The sequence below is a fragment of the Mandrillus leucophaeus genome, unplaced genomic scaffold (assembly GCF_000951045.1).
Source record: "Mandrillus leucophaeus isolate KB7577 unplaced genomic scaffold, Mleu.le_1.0 Scaffold160, whole genome shotgun sequence".
In the NCBI taxonomy this organism is placed as follows: domain Eukaryota; kingdom Metazoa; phylum Chordata; class Mammalia; order Primates; family Cercopithecidae; genus Mandrillus; species Mandrillus leucophaeus.
In genome coordinates this window covers 2,423,090-2,437,848 of record NW_012101588.1, presented here as the reverse complement: position 1 = coordinate 2,437,848, position 14,759 = coordinate 2,423,090, and the positions used below count along the sequence as shown (strand labels likewise).

General features: G+C 49.5%; 1 protein-coding gene across 1 annotated transcript in view; it reads right to left on the bottom strand.

Annotated features, from left to right (window-relative positions):
- The window catches only part of NR2E1 (nuclear receptor subfamily 2, group E, member 1), a 34,933-nt gene extending 32,239 nt beyond the window's left edge, over positions 1-2,694 (bottom strand). The window contains exon 1 of the mRNA XM_011975941.1: positions 1,905-2,694. Within this exon, the coding sequence (XP_011831331.1) occupies positions 1,905-1,929 (25 nt within the window). The 5' untranslated portion in view covers positions 1,930-2,694. The remainder of the gene's footprint in view (positions 1-1,904) is intronic.
- Positions 2,695-14,759: the final 12,065 nt, after the last annotated feature.

Sequence of the window (14,759 nt, the reverse complement as noted above, 5' to 3'; positions counted from 1 at the left end):
GCCACCGGTTTGGAAAGGGCCTAGATGCAGCGGCGCCACGGGCGGGGGCCTCTGTCCTGCGGGCCTGAGAAAGCTCAGCAGCCGCGTCCCGACCTGAGCCGGGGCTGGAGGCTTCCAAGGCCTCCCTCAGGCTCTTGGGAAGTTGGAACGGCCAAAGTTTCCGCAGTGAGCCCTCTGTGGTTTTTCCCCCAAAGTCTGGAGGGTTGGCCTGCCTCCTAGTCCACAGCAGGGGCGCAGCCGCAGGCGGGCAGAGCTCCCCGCTCACCCCTCCCTCGCCTCTGAGGCCTCACCTTTCAAGGGCCCCAGCGGCTCCGCACCCTGAAATGGACGAAACAGCCCGGTTCTCCTTACTTCCAGGGGTGTAGGCGAGGGCCTGTCCCGGGGCGAGCGAGCTAGGAGGCCTGCCGAGACCCGCGAGCTTCAGTTTTTGCAATGGAGGCTCAGAATGCAACAGAAACGGCCTCCTGTACCTCCTGGGAAGGACACTCACGCCCGGGAATGCGGGCAACAAAAATCGAGGTCGCTTTGCCTCCTGGAAATTCCAACAGCGAGGGCCAGAGTAGGCCCGAGCCTAACGGGAAACTCAGTCCTGCGCCAGGGTCCGCTCTGCATTCAGGCCGCGGTTAGGGCTCCTTCTCTGCTCCCTCTGCCCCAGCTCGAAACATTTCTCCTTCTCTTTTTGTTCACGTTCATTTTACTCTAATTTTTAAAAGATCAGCACCCAAAGCAAAACCAACGGACAAAGTGAAAACACAACCTCCTTCTTGGAGGGGGGTAGGAGGGCGGGAATTGCATCCCACTTAAGTGAGACTTCATTACCAGTCCTCAGAAGTATCTCCGATTCTCCCAACTTTCAAAGACTCAGGACAATGAGGGCGAGTGAAAGGGGGAGGGGGCGGGAAGGAACGCATAGAGCGCCAAAAATGCTATCCGCGAAAACAACACCGGCAGCAGGGCAACTTCGGGATATGGGGACTGCGGCGGCAACGGTCGTCCCCAGCCTCAGACCCTGGAGCCCTCAGCCGTGGGCCACGGGATGGCGGGAACTGAAATGTCCCCGGGAGATCTGAGCGCCGTGGTTGCGCCTGCTCAACGCTGGCTTGGGCCTGCACATTCTTGGGTTCCGCAGGCACGGTGCAAGCAAATGCCCTCGCACACACACTTAGCCCGGCACTCCTGAGTCTCGGGGTGGTGAGAGGTCAGCTGCGGCCTGGGGTTCGGAGAGCCGGCAACTAAGGAAGTTCGAGGAAGGAGAGAAGCGCACGGAGTGAACAGGCCGAGCACTCCTGCCTCTGCTGGGCTCCGGCTCGAAAAGTCCTTGGGATTAGGGATTTGGTCCTCTCTTTGCTAGAGTGGTTCGCCATACTTTAAATTCCCCAGTTATGACCTACGCGGATTTAGGATTAAGGAAAATGTGACTTTTAAATTGTTTCTGCTTCCCAGTTTGCAGGATTATTTGAAATAGCTAGAAACGGGGTGCAAAGCATTCCATTCAAAATCCGCTTTGCACAGAGTTGCTTTTGCGCGCTGGAGCTCGGAGTTTTGAGCGAGTGTGTTATTGTGCTATCGCCTGAAACTGCGGCCCAGTTCCCGCCCCCATGGCTCCCCCCACCCAGCACCTGGCGGCTAAATGTAGGCAACTCATCCGACTGGTGGGCTGCGCGGGTCGTAACCTTCTCACCGCACCAGACAGGGGGGATCAAGCAATCCAGAGGCAACGAAACAGCTCTCCCCTCACCACGAAACGCTCCAACTCACGGTCTACAGGGCTGGGCCGAACGCACACGCCCGTTGGAGTCCCGGGGCTCAGAGTCGCAGCGCTCCAGGCAGGACCTCCCCAGCCTCCCTGCTCGCCCGCCCCAGGCTGCGCGTCTAGGCCCCACGGCGGCCGGAGAGGTACCCACTTGTTGATCCGGCCGGCTTGCTCATGCTGGCTGTCCCGGGGCGGAGCGGTTGGTGGGCGCTGCCCGAGTCCCGGCCGGCAGCGCCCGCCTCGCCGCTCGGCGCCGCCGCTCTCCAGCCGCCCTCCAGCCTGCAAGGCTCCTGGGCAGGACAGGTGGGTGTCAGTCGCGCGCTGCGCTGCTCCCTGGGCGCTCAGAATTCGTTCCACAGTAGAAATTTAAGCATCCTTAAGTTTCTTCCCGGCTCTTGCAAAACCGCAGCTGCTGGGAATGCTGCTTGATATGGACACACACATGGACCGACAGATGAAGAGATGGACAGGAAGACTGAGGAAGAAGGGAGAACAGCAAGAGAGGGATGTTGAAGGACAGAGATGGAGACAGGAAAATGGCCTTCCTACGGAGCGAAATCCCTCTTTTTCCCCATTCCTGTCACTCAGTCTTCAATCTCTCCCTCTACATAGGTATGCAGAGTGTGGGCAATCTCTGCCGACCGCTGGTCTCCCAAGGAAAGAAGGAAAACACAACCGCAGTCTCAGAGGCAGACGGGCTCCGCGCTGCCGGAACCCGAGCGCAGAGTGGGGTAACTAGATTGCTGGGAAATCTTCCGAGGAAAGAGGCGGCCAGGTCCGGGTTTCCGGGGAGAGCCGCGCACGCAGCGGCGAAGGGTCCCCGAAGTTCATTACCCCGTGACTTTGTGCCTGTCGCTGCGGGCTGGGTCCCCTGTAATATCTCCAGAAGCGCTCTGACAGGCAGCCGCGGGGAGGGGAATAGGGCGTCCCTGGCCCACTTAGCTTTTCCCCCAACTCCTGGCGGGGTCTGACGTCAGCCATGTGCGGGGAGGGGATGGGAAGAGGGAGGGGGTTAAATGCTAATGATATTAATGAACCTCCAAGCGGCTCCCAAAGAAAATGCAGGCGCTCTCGGAGCTTACGAGTTAGAAAGTGTGAATACGGGAGTGTGGCTCTGTGCGTGCGTGATGGTGAGGACGGTGCGGCTCGTAATAAAAATGAATTCGTATATTTCACGGCAAGAAGGAAGGGGAGGGGTGACGGGGCTTTCTCAAAACGCTTTTCCCCCTCTCTCCAGAGTGCCAGATAGATTCGCGGAAGAAATTGGGTGGCTGTGTGCTGGCGTGTGATTGTGCGCGCCGGACACGGCCATGTGAGTTGGTTCATTCTTGGTCCCGTGCCCCTTCTGTTGGGTAAAACTTGGATCTGGCCCGAGGTGAGTAATTTACTCATTTTGCACATATCTACGGAAAGGCAGGGCTGAGGATGGGGTCTTCCGGAGGTTGCGCGTTCCTTCGGCCTTCGCGAGGTGGGTTTGGTCTCCAGCTGAGGGGAGGGTGCCGCCAGCTTCCCCAAGCGGAGCTGGCCCATCCGACGCTGAACGAATCTCTTGTCGGCTCCATTATCTGCACCGGGGCGGCAGGAGGGCAGAGCGTTCCCTCCCGCGGCTTGTCCTCTGCGGGCATCGCGGGTTCCCGCTCTCCGGGCGGAGGGATCATGAAGAGCGGGTCTCATCCCTTACCCTGGCCCCATTCCGTTTGCCTTCCCGCGGTTCCTGAGCTCTCTCGCGCCTTGCTCTGTGCGCAGTGCTGGGAGAGCGCATGCCGAGGGAGCGATGATCCCCGATCTCTAAGAGATTAATTCTATTTAAGCTCTCTCGGCAGCTTGAACTTGTCGAACAAGAGCTTCCCAGTCTCTGCTCAGGGCGTGGGCCCGGCCAGAGGTCAGAGGTTACACCTCCCGCCCTCCGCTCGACGTTCGCCGGGAGGGGAGCTGTGGCCCCCGCTCTGCAATTCCGCCAGCCCACCCCCGGTCCCTCTTTTTCCAGACTCAGTGTCATCCCGGGCTTTCAATCAGAGTTTGCCTGTGCGTGCAAGTGAATGCTGGAGTCCCCTGAGCCCTGGGAGGGCGCAGCAGGTCCTCCGCCCGGGCGTCCCAGGGGGAGCGGGCTGTGCGCTCCCGTGGGCTGCGATAGCACGTGATTGCAACTTTCTGCCCAGCCTTGGCTTGGCCTCGAGCTCGGGGTCGCTCACACCACACACACCAGAGCCTGTGTCCTCCCGAGTGGAGCGCCGCCACGAAGGCTGGGGTCCGCTGGAAAGAGCAAGATGGGGGACCTTTATCTCTCAAGTTATTCCCTCCTCCTCCGTTTTACGAATTGGGACGAGATTGGGGAATTGTGGGACGAGGCCATAGGCGCGTAGGGTTTTATTAGGTGACAGGATGAAAAATCAGCGTTTTTTACAGCCAACTTGTACAGCTGCTTGTGGAGCTAGCCCGACCGGCGGCGTGGCACTTTCTCGAACTCGGCGCACAGAGAGGGGAGGAATTTCGGGCAGGATTTGAGAAACACAATAAGATACCAGGCTTCGTTTGGAATCCTCAGGTTCTGGTTCACGCCAGAAATCCACTTACTTCAGCCACCACCACCACCACCCCATAACGCGGACGCGAAAGACGGTGCTTGGTTAAGGACAAAGAACTTCAAGGGTGGAACTAATTTATCTCAGGCGAAGATGAGGGCAGTTTGGGGGGTGGTGACTAGACCCAGGCCTGTCTCCAGGGGAAGCATTTAGGGGTCTGTTTCGAGAAGGAGAACTACGAATTGCTTTGCCTGTGCGGGGACTGGACGATGGCTTTCCTGAGCTCCAAACCACCTCTTCCCCTACTCTCGAACACTCCCGCCAGGCTGGCTCATTTGTAGGCACCAAAACTTCTGGAAAATACTCCCAAGGCTCATCAAATTATCTCAAAATCAAAATGGGTATCTTCCCTCTTTTTCCTGTCACCAGTCCTTAATCAAGCAGGGTGTCAAGAAGATGCCTAGGGAATACACATACATCCCATTCAGCCCTGGCAAAAGGCACAACACTGCGCGCACACACCCGCAGCATATGCATCCTGTGTTCTGTGCGCCCAGCTGTAATTATCGGCGCGCTTTGCATAAATCACAATACAGTTCTGAAATCATCGTGATGACTTTCTGGCATGATTGGTTCAGTGGTAACGGCGGCAACAAGCTCCAGGGTAGGCGGGAGGGGCTGAGGCCCCGTCGCCCACCAGGTCCCAAAGAAGCTTGGAGCCTTAGTGCCGGCTGCCTTCTACTCAGGCAAAGCTCCTGCAGGCCACGGGGGACCTCGAATTTAAGGCGTAGAAACTTGGGGCTACCATGGGTACAGCTCAGAGAAGAAAGCCTCTGCAGGACAAAGACTGTGGTTCTTCATCTTTCTATCCACAGGCCCCAGCATGCTGCCTGATTCATAGTAGGTGCTGCATAAATGTTGGGCAAATGAATAAGGGAAGCCACCTGCAGATGCCCTGAGGGGCCACGGGAGGCACAGCCAGGCTAAATGCTGGAACCCACAAGATAGGGATTGAGGGCTGTGCCAACAAGCTGTGTGACCTTAGGCAAGTGACTAGACCTCTCTGGGTTCCAGATTGTTATTTGTAAAAGGATTCTCACCCTGTTCAGTCTTAACTTTCAAAGATTTTTCCTGTGTTCCATTAAAGGAAGTGATTGATAAGGGGCAAATGCCATCTGTCTTCAGAATTATCTTTTAACAGAGACAAGACCTTAAGTTACAAGGATAAGTTTATAGCTTTGGAGGGTGGTGGGGATAGCCACACCCTCAGAGGTTCTGAAACCCTTCTAAACAGGTTCAGACATAGCCCCTAGTTTCCTCTGTAGGCGCTTGTGAGTATGGAGCTCTCAACCAAAACCAAAGCCTAAAACGCAGGGAAGGTATCTTTTATTGAAGGATGTTTACATTTTGGTCCAAGAGATAGGAAAAAAGACCATGAGAAGCATGAGAAGACCATGGATCAAGAGGTATTTCTGCCCATCCATCAATCTACCCGCTCATCAAATACTGTACGCCAGACCCTGGGAATATAGGAGATTAATGACATGACTCCTTTCTCAATGTAGCGGGAGCAGACACATAAAAGATGATAAATGTTTTAGATTGGGATGAAACACAGGACACTGGAAATATATGGCAAGGAGCCCTAAACCAGTGTGCAGTGGGATAGGCTGTCCAGAATTGCCCTGGAAAGCTGGCCTTGTGTTAGGAGAATCTACTGATTCTACAGTCCTCTCAGGACTGTATTGTATTATAGCTCATTCCTCTGCCAATGCCCTGTTAAAGAGAATCCTACTAACTAGGTTGTATGAGAGAGGCAGGGGTACAGAGCACCCCTCTAAGTTTCAGAATATCTGAGGTTGACTGCTAACTCCGCCATTCACTAGCTTCTCTAAAAATGGTGACTTTTTTTCCATTAACACCCCCTCCAAACACACACATTCTTCTAAATTAAAATACTAAAGGTGAAAGGACAAGTTTTCCCATCAGCAAGTAGAGCTGATGGAATTGGTGTTAAAGAGACCCCTTCCCCAACCAGGGACCAACCCCCTCACAGAGGCCATTCGGCCTCTAGAGAGTCACTCCTTTAAAATACCATTCCCCTTACCGACATGCAGAGTAAAGAGATGCTCAGACCCAGGAAATGGCTGGGAAAACCTACCAGCTGAGCTTGGCTGAGTTTTGATGTTTAGTATCCAAAAGACACTCTGACACAAGTTTTTGTTTTTGTGTTTGTTTATATGAAGGAGGAAGTTGATTTGCATTTGCTTCCACATCATAATTCAACCTATGGCTGTTGTTTGCCCAATGGATGATGAGAGAGGAGGTGGGTCATGGAGCAGTGTCTGGCACATAGTAGGTGCTTGCTAAGTGCCAGAATGAAAGAAACAGTGTTTACAGGCTTGCTCTTGATTCTGCTGTGGATCTCTCTACAAGTTGTTTGATTCCTATCCAAATTTACCCCCCAAATAAACAAGAACAATCCAGAAAAGGGACCTTGTTCTCTAGAATCCAGTGGATCCTGAGTTGCAGGGTTTTTTCTTGACGCTTTTGAGCACTCTGTTGCCAAAAGTAGTCTGTTACTCCCCACAAGTAGGAAGATGAACACTTGCTAACAGCAACAAGAAGACAGTGCTCTGTGTGACCCCCCGCGCATACACACACACACACACACACACACACACAACCTTAACAAATAACAAATCATGTCTCTCCATTTAGTCACACCCTTGGTTGGGTAAAAATTCAGTTCTAAGGTCAGGCTGAGACTCCGAGGCTTCTAGAGTCCTGCTGCATCTTGACATTGGCTCCGAGAATAATCAAGTGGAAACATCTTTCTAGTCCTTTGCACCCTGGCACATAGTGGTGCTTTGTAAATGTGGAATGTTATGAGTGAACCTGCCTGATGATACTCGATGAAAGCTGCTGAAGCTTGAGGTGAGGGGCTCATTTTTGGTCAGCCTCAGCAATGGGGTAGGAAGGGAACAGGGACAGGTCCTCTGGATCTCCAAACCTTTGGAAGCAGTGCAGGTCATTTTTGGCTTTCTGAAAACAAAAGAATGACTAAAGAAAGCAGAGCGCAGACTACATCCAGGGAGATACTGGCTGCCAAGCTTTCTTCAGTCTCCTAATTTCCTGTGAATTACACAGTCTGACTTGGCTTCCATTTAGCCTGGAATCACAGAACACATAAGTCACAAGTCACTCCTCTAATGTAGTCATTTTATGGATGAGGAAAGTGAGAACCTTAGAGACAACTTGTCCTTGCTTACTCACTGAGAGACAGAGACCATCCCCAGAACCCAGAGCTCCTGATGCTGAGTCCAGTGCTCTTTGAAATACTCATTCCACTGCATTCCACTGCATCGAGCTACCTCTCATTTCCCAGAAGGGCTTCTAGAAGCTCCAATTAAAGCAATTTCACTTACTTACTAGTGAAGTAATCAGAATTAAGAACAGTGTTTTGTGCATCTTGAAACTATAGCTCAGTATTTGTGCAATGTCAGCCTCCTTTTCTTCACAGGGTTATTTTCTAAATTCCCTTTCTGCCAGTACTTTACATTTGCTGTGTTCTAAGGTATAGAAAACCTGTGAGGTGTCCTCTCTGTATTATAGAAGGGATGATGTGACCTACAGGAGCAATACTTAGAGACACAAATCACAGATGCTGAGAAAAAGTCAATGATTAGATTGAGCAATTAGTCACTGAATTTGATCTGCCTGGATTGCCAATCTGGGCCTTTCAGATTTGAAAAACATCGCGGTCTTCCCTTCACAGCAGGTTTAGGACCTACTTTATCCAGGTTACTGTTTCAACATTTGTAGAAACAATTGTTATGTAAAATCAGGTACTCCGGTTTGAATGTGGCCAATATATTTGAGAATAAGCTACAATTCTTTATTATGTGGATGAGTATATCAGGACCACATATTTGATCTCTGCCAATGAAGTGAAAAGCATCATACGTTCTCCTATGCTTTGTTTCCAACAGATCTAGTTCACACAGTACTCTGTTGTCCTATTCTAGTAAGTAATTTCAGAATTCACATCACTTACAAAGATGCCCAGTGGCTATTTAGGGAACTCTGATTCAAAAAAAAAAAAACAAAAAAAAAAACCCTCCAAAACAAAACAAACCTCCCTCTCTCTTCTCCCTCCCCCAAACCCCATGTGCTTTGTGCAAGACGGAGTCAACCAGTGGGATTCACAGGAGGTCCCCAAGTCAAATGCTGCAGCTGCGTTTTAAAAAAGGGTTGGATAAACTACAGCCGTTAATAACATCTGTATCTATGCAAGCTAAGATGATGATAGGGGTAATCAGATCTCATGCTTCAGGGCATAAGATGATTGCCTGCTGGGAGGAGGAGGATTTGGCCTTTCAGGTATAGGAGTTTACAACTGAGGAGGTAAGTTGCAGACATTTCTCCTCAGCCTCTAAAATTTCAGGTGTAACTGACATGAATTTGGGGTAGATGAAACAGTGATTTGAAATCTAACATTTCTATCAGATCAGGACATTAAATAATGAGATATTTGAAACACCAACATGCACTACATACAACATATGTGTATCTTTCTAGGATGTAAGTATTTTGATGCCTTTTTGGAAGGCTGACGTTGTTTGATATATTTTGACCATCTTTTAGTGCCAAGTGGATACTCATTAAGTACTAAATAACAATGAAAACAGTGGAGGCAATTTGACTTTAGTCCATGCATTAATGGTTAGTTACAATGTGTAATTACCCAAGTATTCATAATTGTACATATCTGTGTCCCTAAATATATGTATTTCCAGTTGCAGTAGCTAAATAATCACCGGAATTGCATATTTGGGGTGTACAGAAATGCATTCATTTTAATCTTTGGATCACCAAGTAATTTTAAAAATGTAATATTTGTCTGGAAGAGTGAGAAAACAATTTTGCAAAATAATCTTACCCTCTCTTTTGATTTCTTTAATATTTTCAAACCCCAAGAAAGGTACACTTAAGTACAGTTGCACAACTTAATCAATTTTGAAAACACTAGTGCACGTGTGAGCAGGGTTAAATAATTCCATTTATTTAGACATGTAAACCATACTGAAGGTCATACGGGAGCAGACAACTGTCTACATTTCAGAGAGTAAAATCTTTTAAAGTAGCCCGTTTCTAGCAGAGTGGTTAGAGTTCTTTTGGCATGAAAGACCTTCTTACTACTTACTGGCTTCATCGCTATTGCTAAACCATTCACTTCAGTTCCACACAGAGGGACTGTTCTGGAGAATATGGCTGTTAAATGCAATTTTTAAAATGATGCACAAACAGTTTTTAAAGGGGGAAAAATCCTGCAGCTGTTTGGCTGCAGACAGACATGGGAAATTAGTCAGAAGCCCAAAGCATCATAGTTAATAACCATTATTCTGTTGTCTGGGATGTTTGTTTAAATACTATTGACACTGTGTATGTATTGTCATCTTTTCTAAATTGTAGCTCTTAACCACTGAAATCTTGCTAAAGACCACCTAGGGTTTCCTCTGTATGATGCTGAAGTGTGTATTCACCTGATGGATAAACAAAAAACAGATTTTTTTTTTTTTTTTGCTTCAATTTTTCTCTCATGTGCAGCTAGCAGGAAATTTTCTGGACTAAAGGCAGATTGCTTAAGTACAGTAGAATTAGACGCTGTGGAGTCCCAACCTTTGCATTTCTCATCTAGTGATAGAAGATGAACAAACCCATCAACTGATTAATACAATTCAGTTCTGCTTAAAATTCACAGATCTGTTTGGTATGAGACTGTATTTTAAAAGACTCCTACGTGCCATTAAGTGTGAAGAAATCAGTAACTATTCTTTTCATCCACAGCGTGTTGAGTTCCCCCCACCCCCATTTAAATTTTGCTTATTAAGTGAGGTCATTTGGGAGAAGAGTGGCTCTGGTGGGTGGGGAAAAAAAAATCTAACAGCTCGACTCCCAAGTTGAGAGCTCCAGATCATGGGCCATTCAGTACAAAGCGTTTTATATCTTGACTTATGAGGGGACAATAGCTGGTCTTACAAAGGCACCACCTGTGATTTCGCACGGTTGACATCTTTGTTAAGGAGGAGTCGGAGGGCAGCGGCGAAACAGCACATGCACGATCCTGAGCGCGTTACCGTGACCCACCTTCAAGACCGTTTCTCGCCTTGGCGGAGGCCTGGCCAGGTTTTCTGGCTCACGGTTTTTGGAAAGGGTGTGGGGAGAGAGAAAGGAAACGAGCGTCGTACACGCTGGTGGAGCCAAAGCTCTTGGACTTACGGCTTGCCAGCGCCCAGCTGTTCCATTTTACAGATGGGTAAAACGGAGGTCAGGTCCCCGGAGTATCTGGCTCAGCAGGTGCGGTGGTCGGGACCCCCGCGGGGCTTCGGGGCCGCAGGGCAGGGGGCGCGGGGAAGGGGGCGCGGCGCGCGGGGCTGGGGGCGGCGCGGCCGCGGGTGGGACGCAGAGTCCCTGTTTCGGGCCCAACCTTTGGGCCGGTGGCTTTTTGCTTCCTTCCCGAAGGTCGCTTCTGACAAATCTATCTATTTGGGGCAAATTGTCAGTGAGAAACTTCCGCTCGAACTGCCCTGGACAAAACCGGCTGTTTGAAAAGGGTAAATCCCGCGGCCCGGCGAGGCCGAACAATGGGCCGCTGGTGCGGCTGCGGCGGGGGCGGCCGGGCGGGCAGCACAAAGGGCGGATTAATTGGGGCCGCGGCTGAGCGGTTCGCGCTAGCTCCACTCAGCCCGCGCCGCGGGGCGCCCCATTGACTGGGCCCCGAGCCCCACTTTTCACAAACTCCAAACAAAAGTCAATTTCTTTTTTATAAGGCGGGGGAGGGGGCCGCGGCCAAGATTCTCCACTTGTTCCTGCGACTCGCTCTTGCCGCACGGGGGGCTTGGGGGCTCAAGGAACTGGAGGCAGAAGGGCCCTCGGGGATGCCCGGGAGGGGAAAGAGACGCGGGTGTGGCTGCCGCGTCCCTGTCCCCGCCTCCGCTGCCCGGCTCCGACGCGTGTCGCACCGGCTGGGCCGCACCTACAGGCAGGAGCTGAGATCCCAGCCCGAAGCCTGGAAGCCGCGGAGAAACGGGATGAGGTGGTGGCCGGACCGAGGTGAAGGCTGGGGACACCTGGCTGCGGGAAGCCCAGGCAGGTGATTTCGGAGGAAAGGACACGCCCCTTTGATATTCTAAACCCCGGGAAGGGTGGCCATTCATCAGATAGTTATTGAGAAACTACTGTGTTCCCGATGGCGAATTTGTCTTCAGTGGACAGACAAGTGGGTGGGGGCAGATTTACAAGTCAGTCAGTCAGTAGGTGAGGGACCGCGGTCAGTATGGGGGACTAAAGGAAGTCACCATCCCGCTGTAAAATGATGAGATGGACTTGCCGGTGTAACATATGGAAGATATCTAATTGCTTTATAGACACAGACTTTGTACTTGGAGAAATGGCGGTGATTAAAAAATAAATAAACAAATAAATCCAAATTGTAGGACTAACATTGTCACTGGTCTAAACACCCCGTAGGTAGGAACCAGGAGTTGGTCTCCTCTTGTTTCACTTCTCTCAAAATAGGAGAATGACTGCAGAGGGCCCTTCAGCTGACACTGAGAGGAGCAGGAAATTTCTTTAACAATACAAATCGATACACTCCCTAGCCCACAAGCCTCTGCTGGAAACCGGATTGGCGGCAGTTGTACAAGACACTCCAGGCCTTGTCATTTCAAGGACTGTCTTCCAAAGTGAATGAACAGGAAAGAGAGACCATGTGCTGGTGTAAGGGAATTCATGTGTTGGCTGGAGCCATGTGGATGATATCCCAAGGCTTTATCCAAGGTGTTTCTTTGGGGAAGGTAGGAGGCTTGGATCTGCGGGCACTTGTGTGCTCTACAGCTGGCAAAGTGACTTTATGAGAGTGTTGAAGTCTTCAATAGCCAGGCTTTATTGTGGAGTCCCTCCAGCGGCATCTGGCTAGTATACTGGCACCCCTCTGGGCAGGCGCAGTGAGAGGGGAGCTCTGATGCCAGGTAATGAATCTGTGGCAGGCTCAGTAAATGAGGTGAAGCAAATCCTCAAGGACAGGCTGAAACAGGGCTGGAGGAAGAGACCTAGGCATTGACAGTGGGGAGGTAACAGCGGCCAGCGGACCTGCTGGCAGGATCCAACCTGGGCTCCTTTTCAACCACATTTTAAAGCTGTAGATTTAAAACGATCTTCTCTGGGCCAAGCTGTGAACCCTTCCAGATTTCTGTTGAATCAGAGGCTGTGAAAATCAAGGGCAAATATTTATCTAAAGATGTCACAACTTTGAATTTCAATGATAACTTATCTGCTAATCTCTGATGGAAATCTAGAACAGCTGTTGCTCTATTGTGTATTTTGAATTTCCAAAAGATGAATTTGGGAATCGACATTTTTTTCCTCCACCACATCTCAGTATGCTTTCTTTTAATTTATTGATGCCTTTGCAAGTTCAAATCAAATAAATGACAGGCATGGTAGCTCATTATGAAAGTTATTAAAGCCTGCCAAAAAATAGTATAGGTTTTACCTTTATTAGCAAGTGTGGCAATGCTGAGCATGTCCGTGCCAGAAGAAGTTGAGTGAGGGTGTAAAGGCTGGGCTACTGAATTATTAGAAAGAAAAAAGAAAATATGAGTCAGACTGATGAAACTTCCAAGTTAATGTATAGATTTAGACAGAGTTGACAACAGGCTCTACTGTCTGTTAATAGAAAGTTTATGACCACGCCTTCTATGAACATTCAGCACAGTTGTTTACTATTTCTGTTTTACAGATGAAGGTTTTTCAGAGAGGGGGACACTGGGTGATTTTGAAAAGGTGCACCCATGAAAGCCATGAGTGACATACAGGTATCAAGCCTTTCCATCACTCACTCTGGTTGATATTCAAGGCCTTGAATTACTCTCTTGTATGTATGTATGTATGTATGTATGTATGTATGTATGTATGTATGTATTTTTGAGACAGAGTCTTGCTCTGTCACCCAGGCTGGAGTGAAGTGAAACGATCTCAGCTCACTGCAACCTCTGCCTCCAGGGTTCAAGCGATTCTCATGCTTCAGCCTCCCAAGTAGCTGGGATTACAGGCACGCACCACCACGTTTGGCTAATTTTTTGTAATTTTAGTGGAGACGGGGTTTCTCCATGTTGCCCAGGCTGGTCTCGAACTCCTGAGCTCAGGCAATCCACCCGCCTTGGCCTCCCAAAATGCTAGGATTACAGGTGTTAGCCACCATGCTTGGCCAGAATTACTCTCTTTTAGAATGAATAATTATTTTGGAGTCACTTGATATGGACATCATTAGAGGAAAGCAGTTCCTGGAGAAGTGATTATAATTAAACCTCTTTTTTTTTTTTTTCCTCTTGTACTTGCAGGCTGAGCAAACACTGTTGGAAAGGCAAGAGGATGATCTTGGTACCCTCTAAGCTTAGGTTGCCAGAAAAGTAGAAAAATCTGACTGCTGATAATGGTGGAGCAGGGACAAGTACAACACTTGATTTGGAATACAGTAGTAATAAGCCAAAGGGAAAGGCTTATCCAGAGGTCGACTAGATTTAAATCAATAAGAGATTGGAGTTTTCATTTTTAAAATTTATTATTTATTTATTTATTTATTATTTTTTGAGATGGAGTCTTGCTCTGTTGCCCAGGCCTGAGTGCAGTGGTGCCATCTCTGCTCACTGCAACCTGTGCCTTCCAGGTTCATGTGTTTCTCCTGTCTCAGCCTCCCAAGTAGCTGAGATTACAGGCATGCACCACCATGCCCAACTAATTTTTGTATTTTTAGTAGAGACTGGGTTTCACCATGATGGCCAGCCTGGTCTTGAACTCCTGACTTTAGGTGATCCGCCCTCCTCGGCCTCCCAAAGTTCTGGGATTACAGGCGTGAGCCACTGTGCCTGGCCAGAATGGAATTTTCTAACTCATTTTGGAGAGGGAGACAGAGGAGACATAGCCCAGCTTCAATGCGTTTAGTCGAGATCCCAGAAATAACACACAGTGGCCACTTGTTTTTTGTTTGGTTGGTTTTTGAGACAGTCTTGCTCTGTTGTTGCCCAGGCTGGAGTGCAGTGGCACAATCTTGGTTCACTGCAACCTCCACCTCCCAGGTTCAAGCAATTCTCCTGTCTCAGCCTTCTGAGTAGCTGGGATTACAGGCACATGCCACCACATCTGGCTAATTTTTGTATTTTTAGTAGAGACGGGGTTTCACCATGATGGCCGGGCTGGTCTCCAACTCCTGACCTCAAGCGATCCACCGGCCTTGGCCTCCCAAAGTGCTGGGATTACAGGTGTGAGCCACCATGCCTGGCCACGTTGACCATTTGATTGTGAAATGTACCATACATATAAAATACAGTATGAATGTTTTTGAACAATTAAAAGAATGAAATAAAATGAATCTTTATATCCTAGCAGCTACATTAAAAAAATAGAATCTTAGTATCCATAGG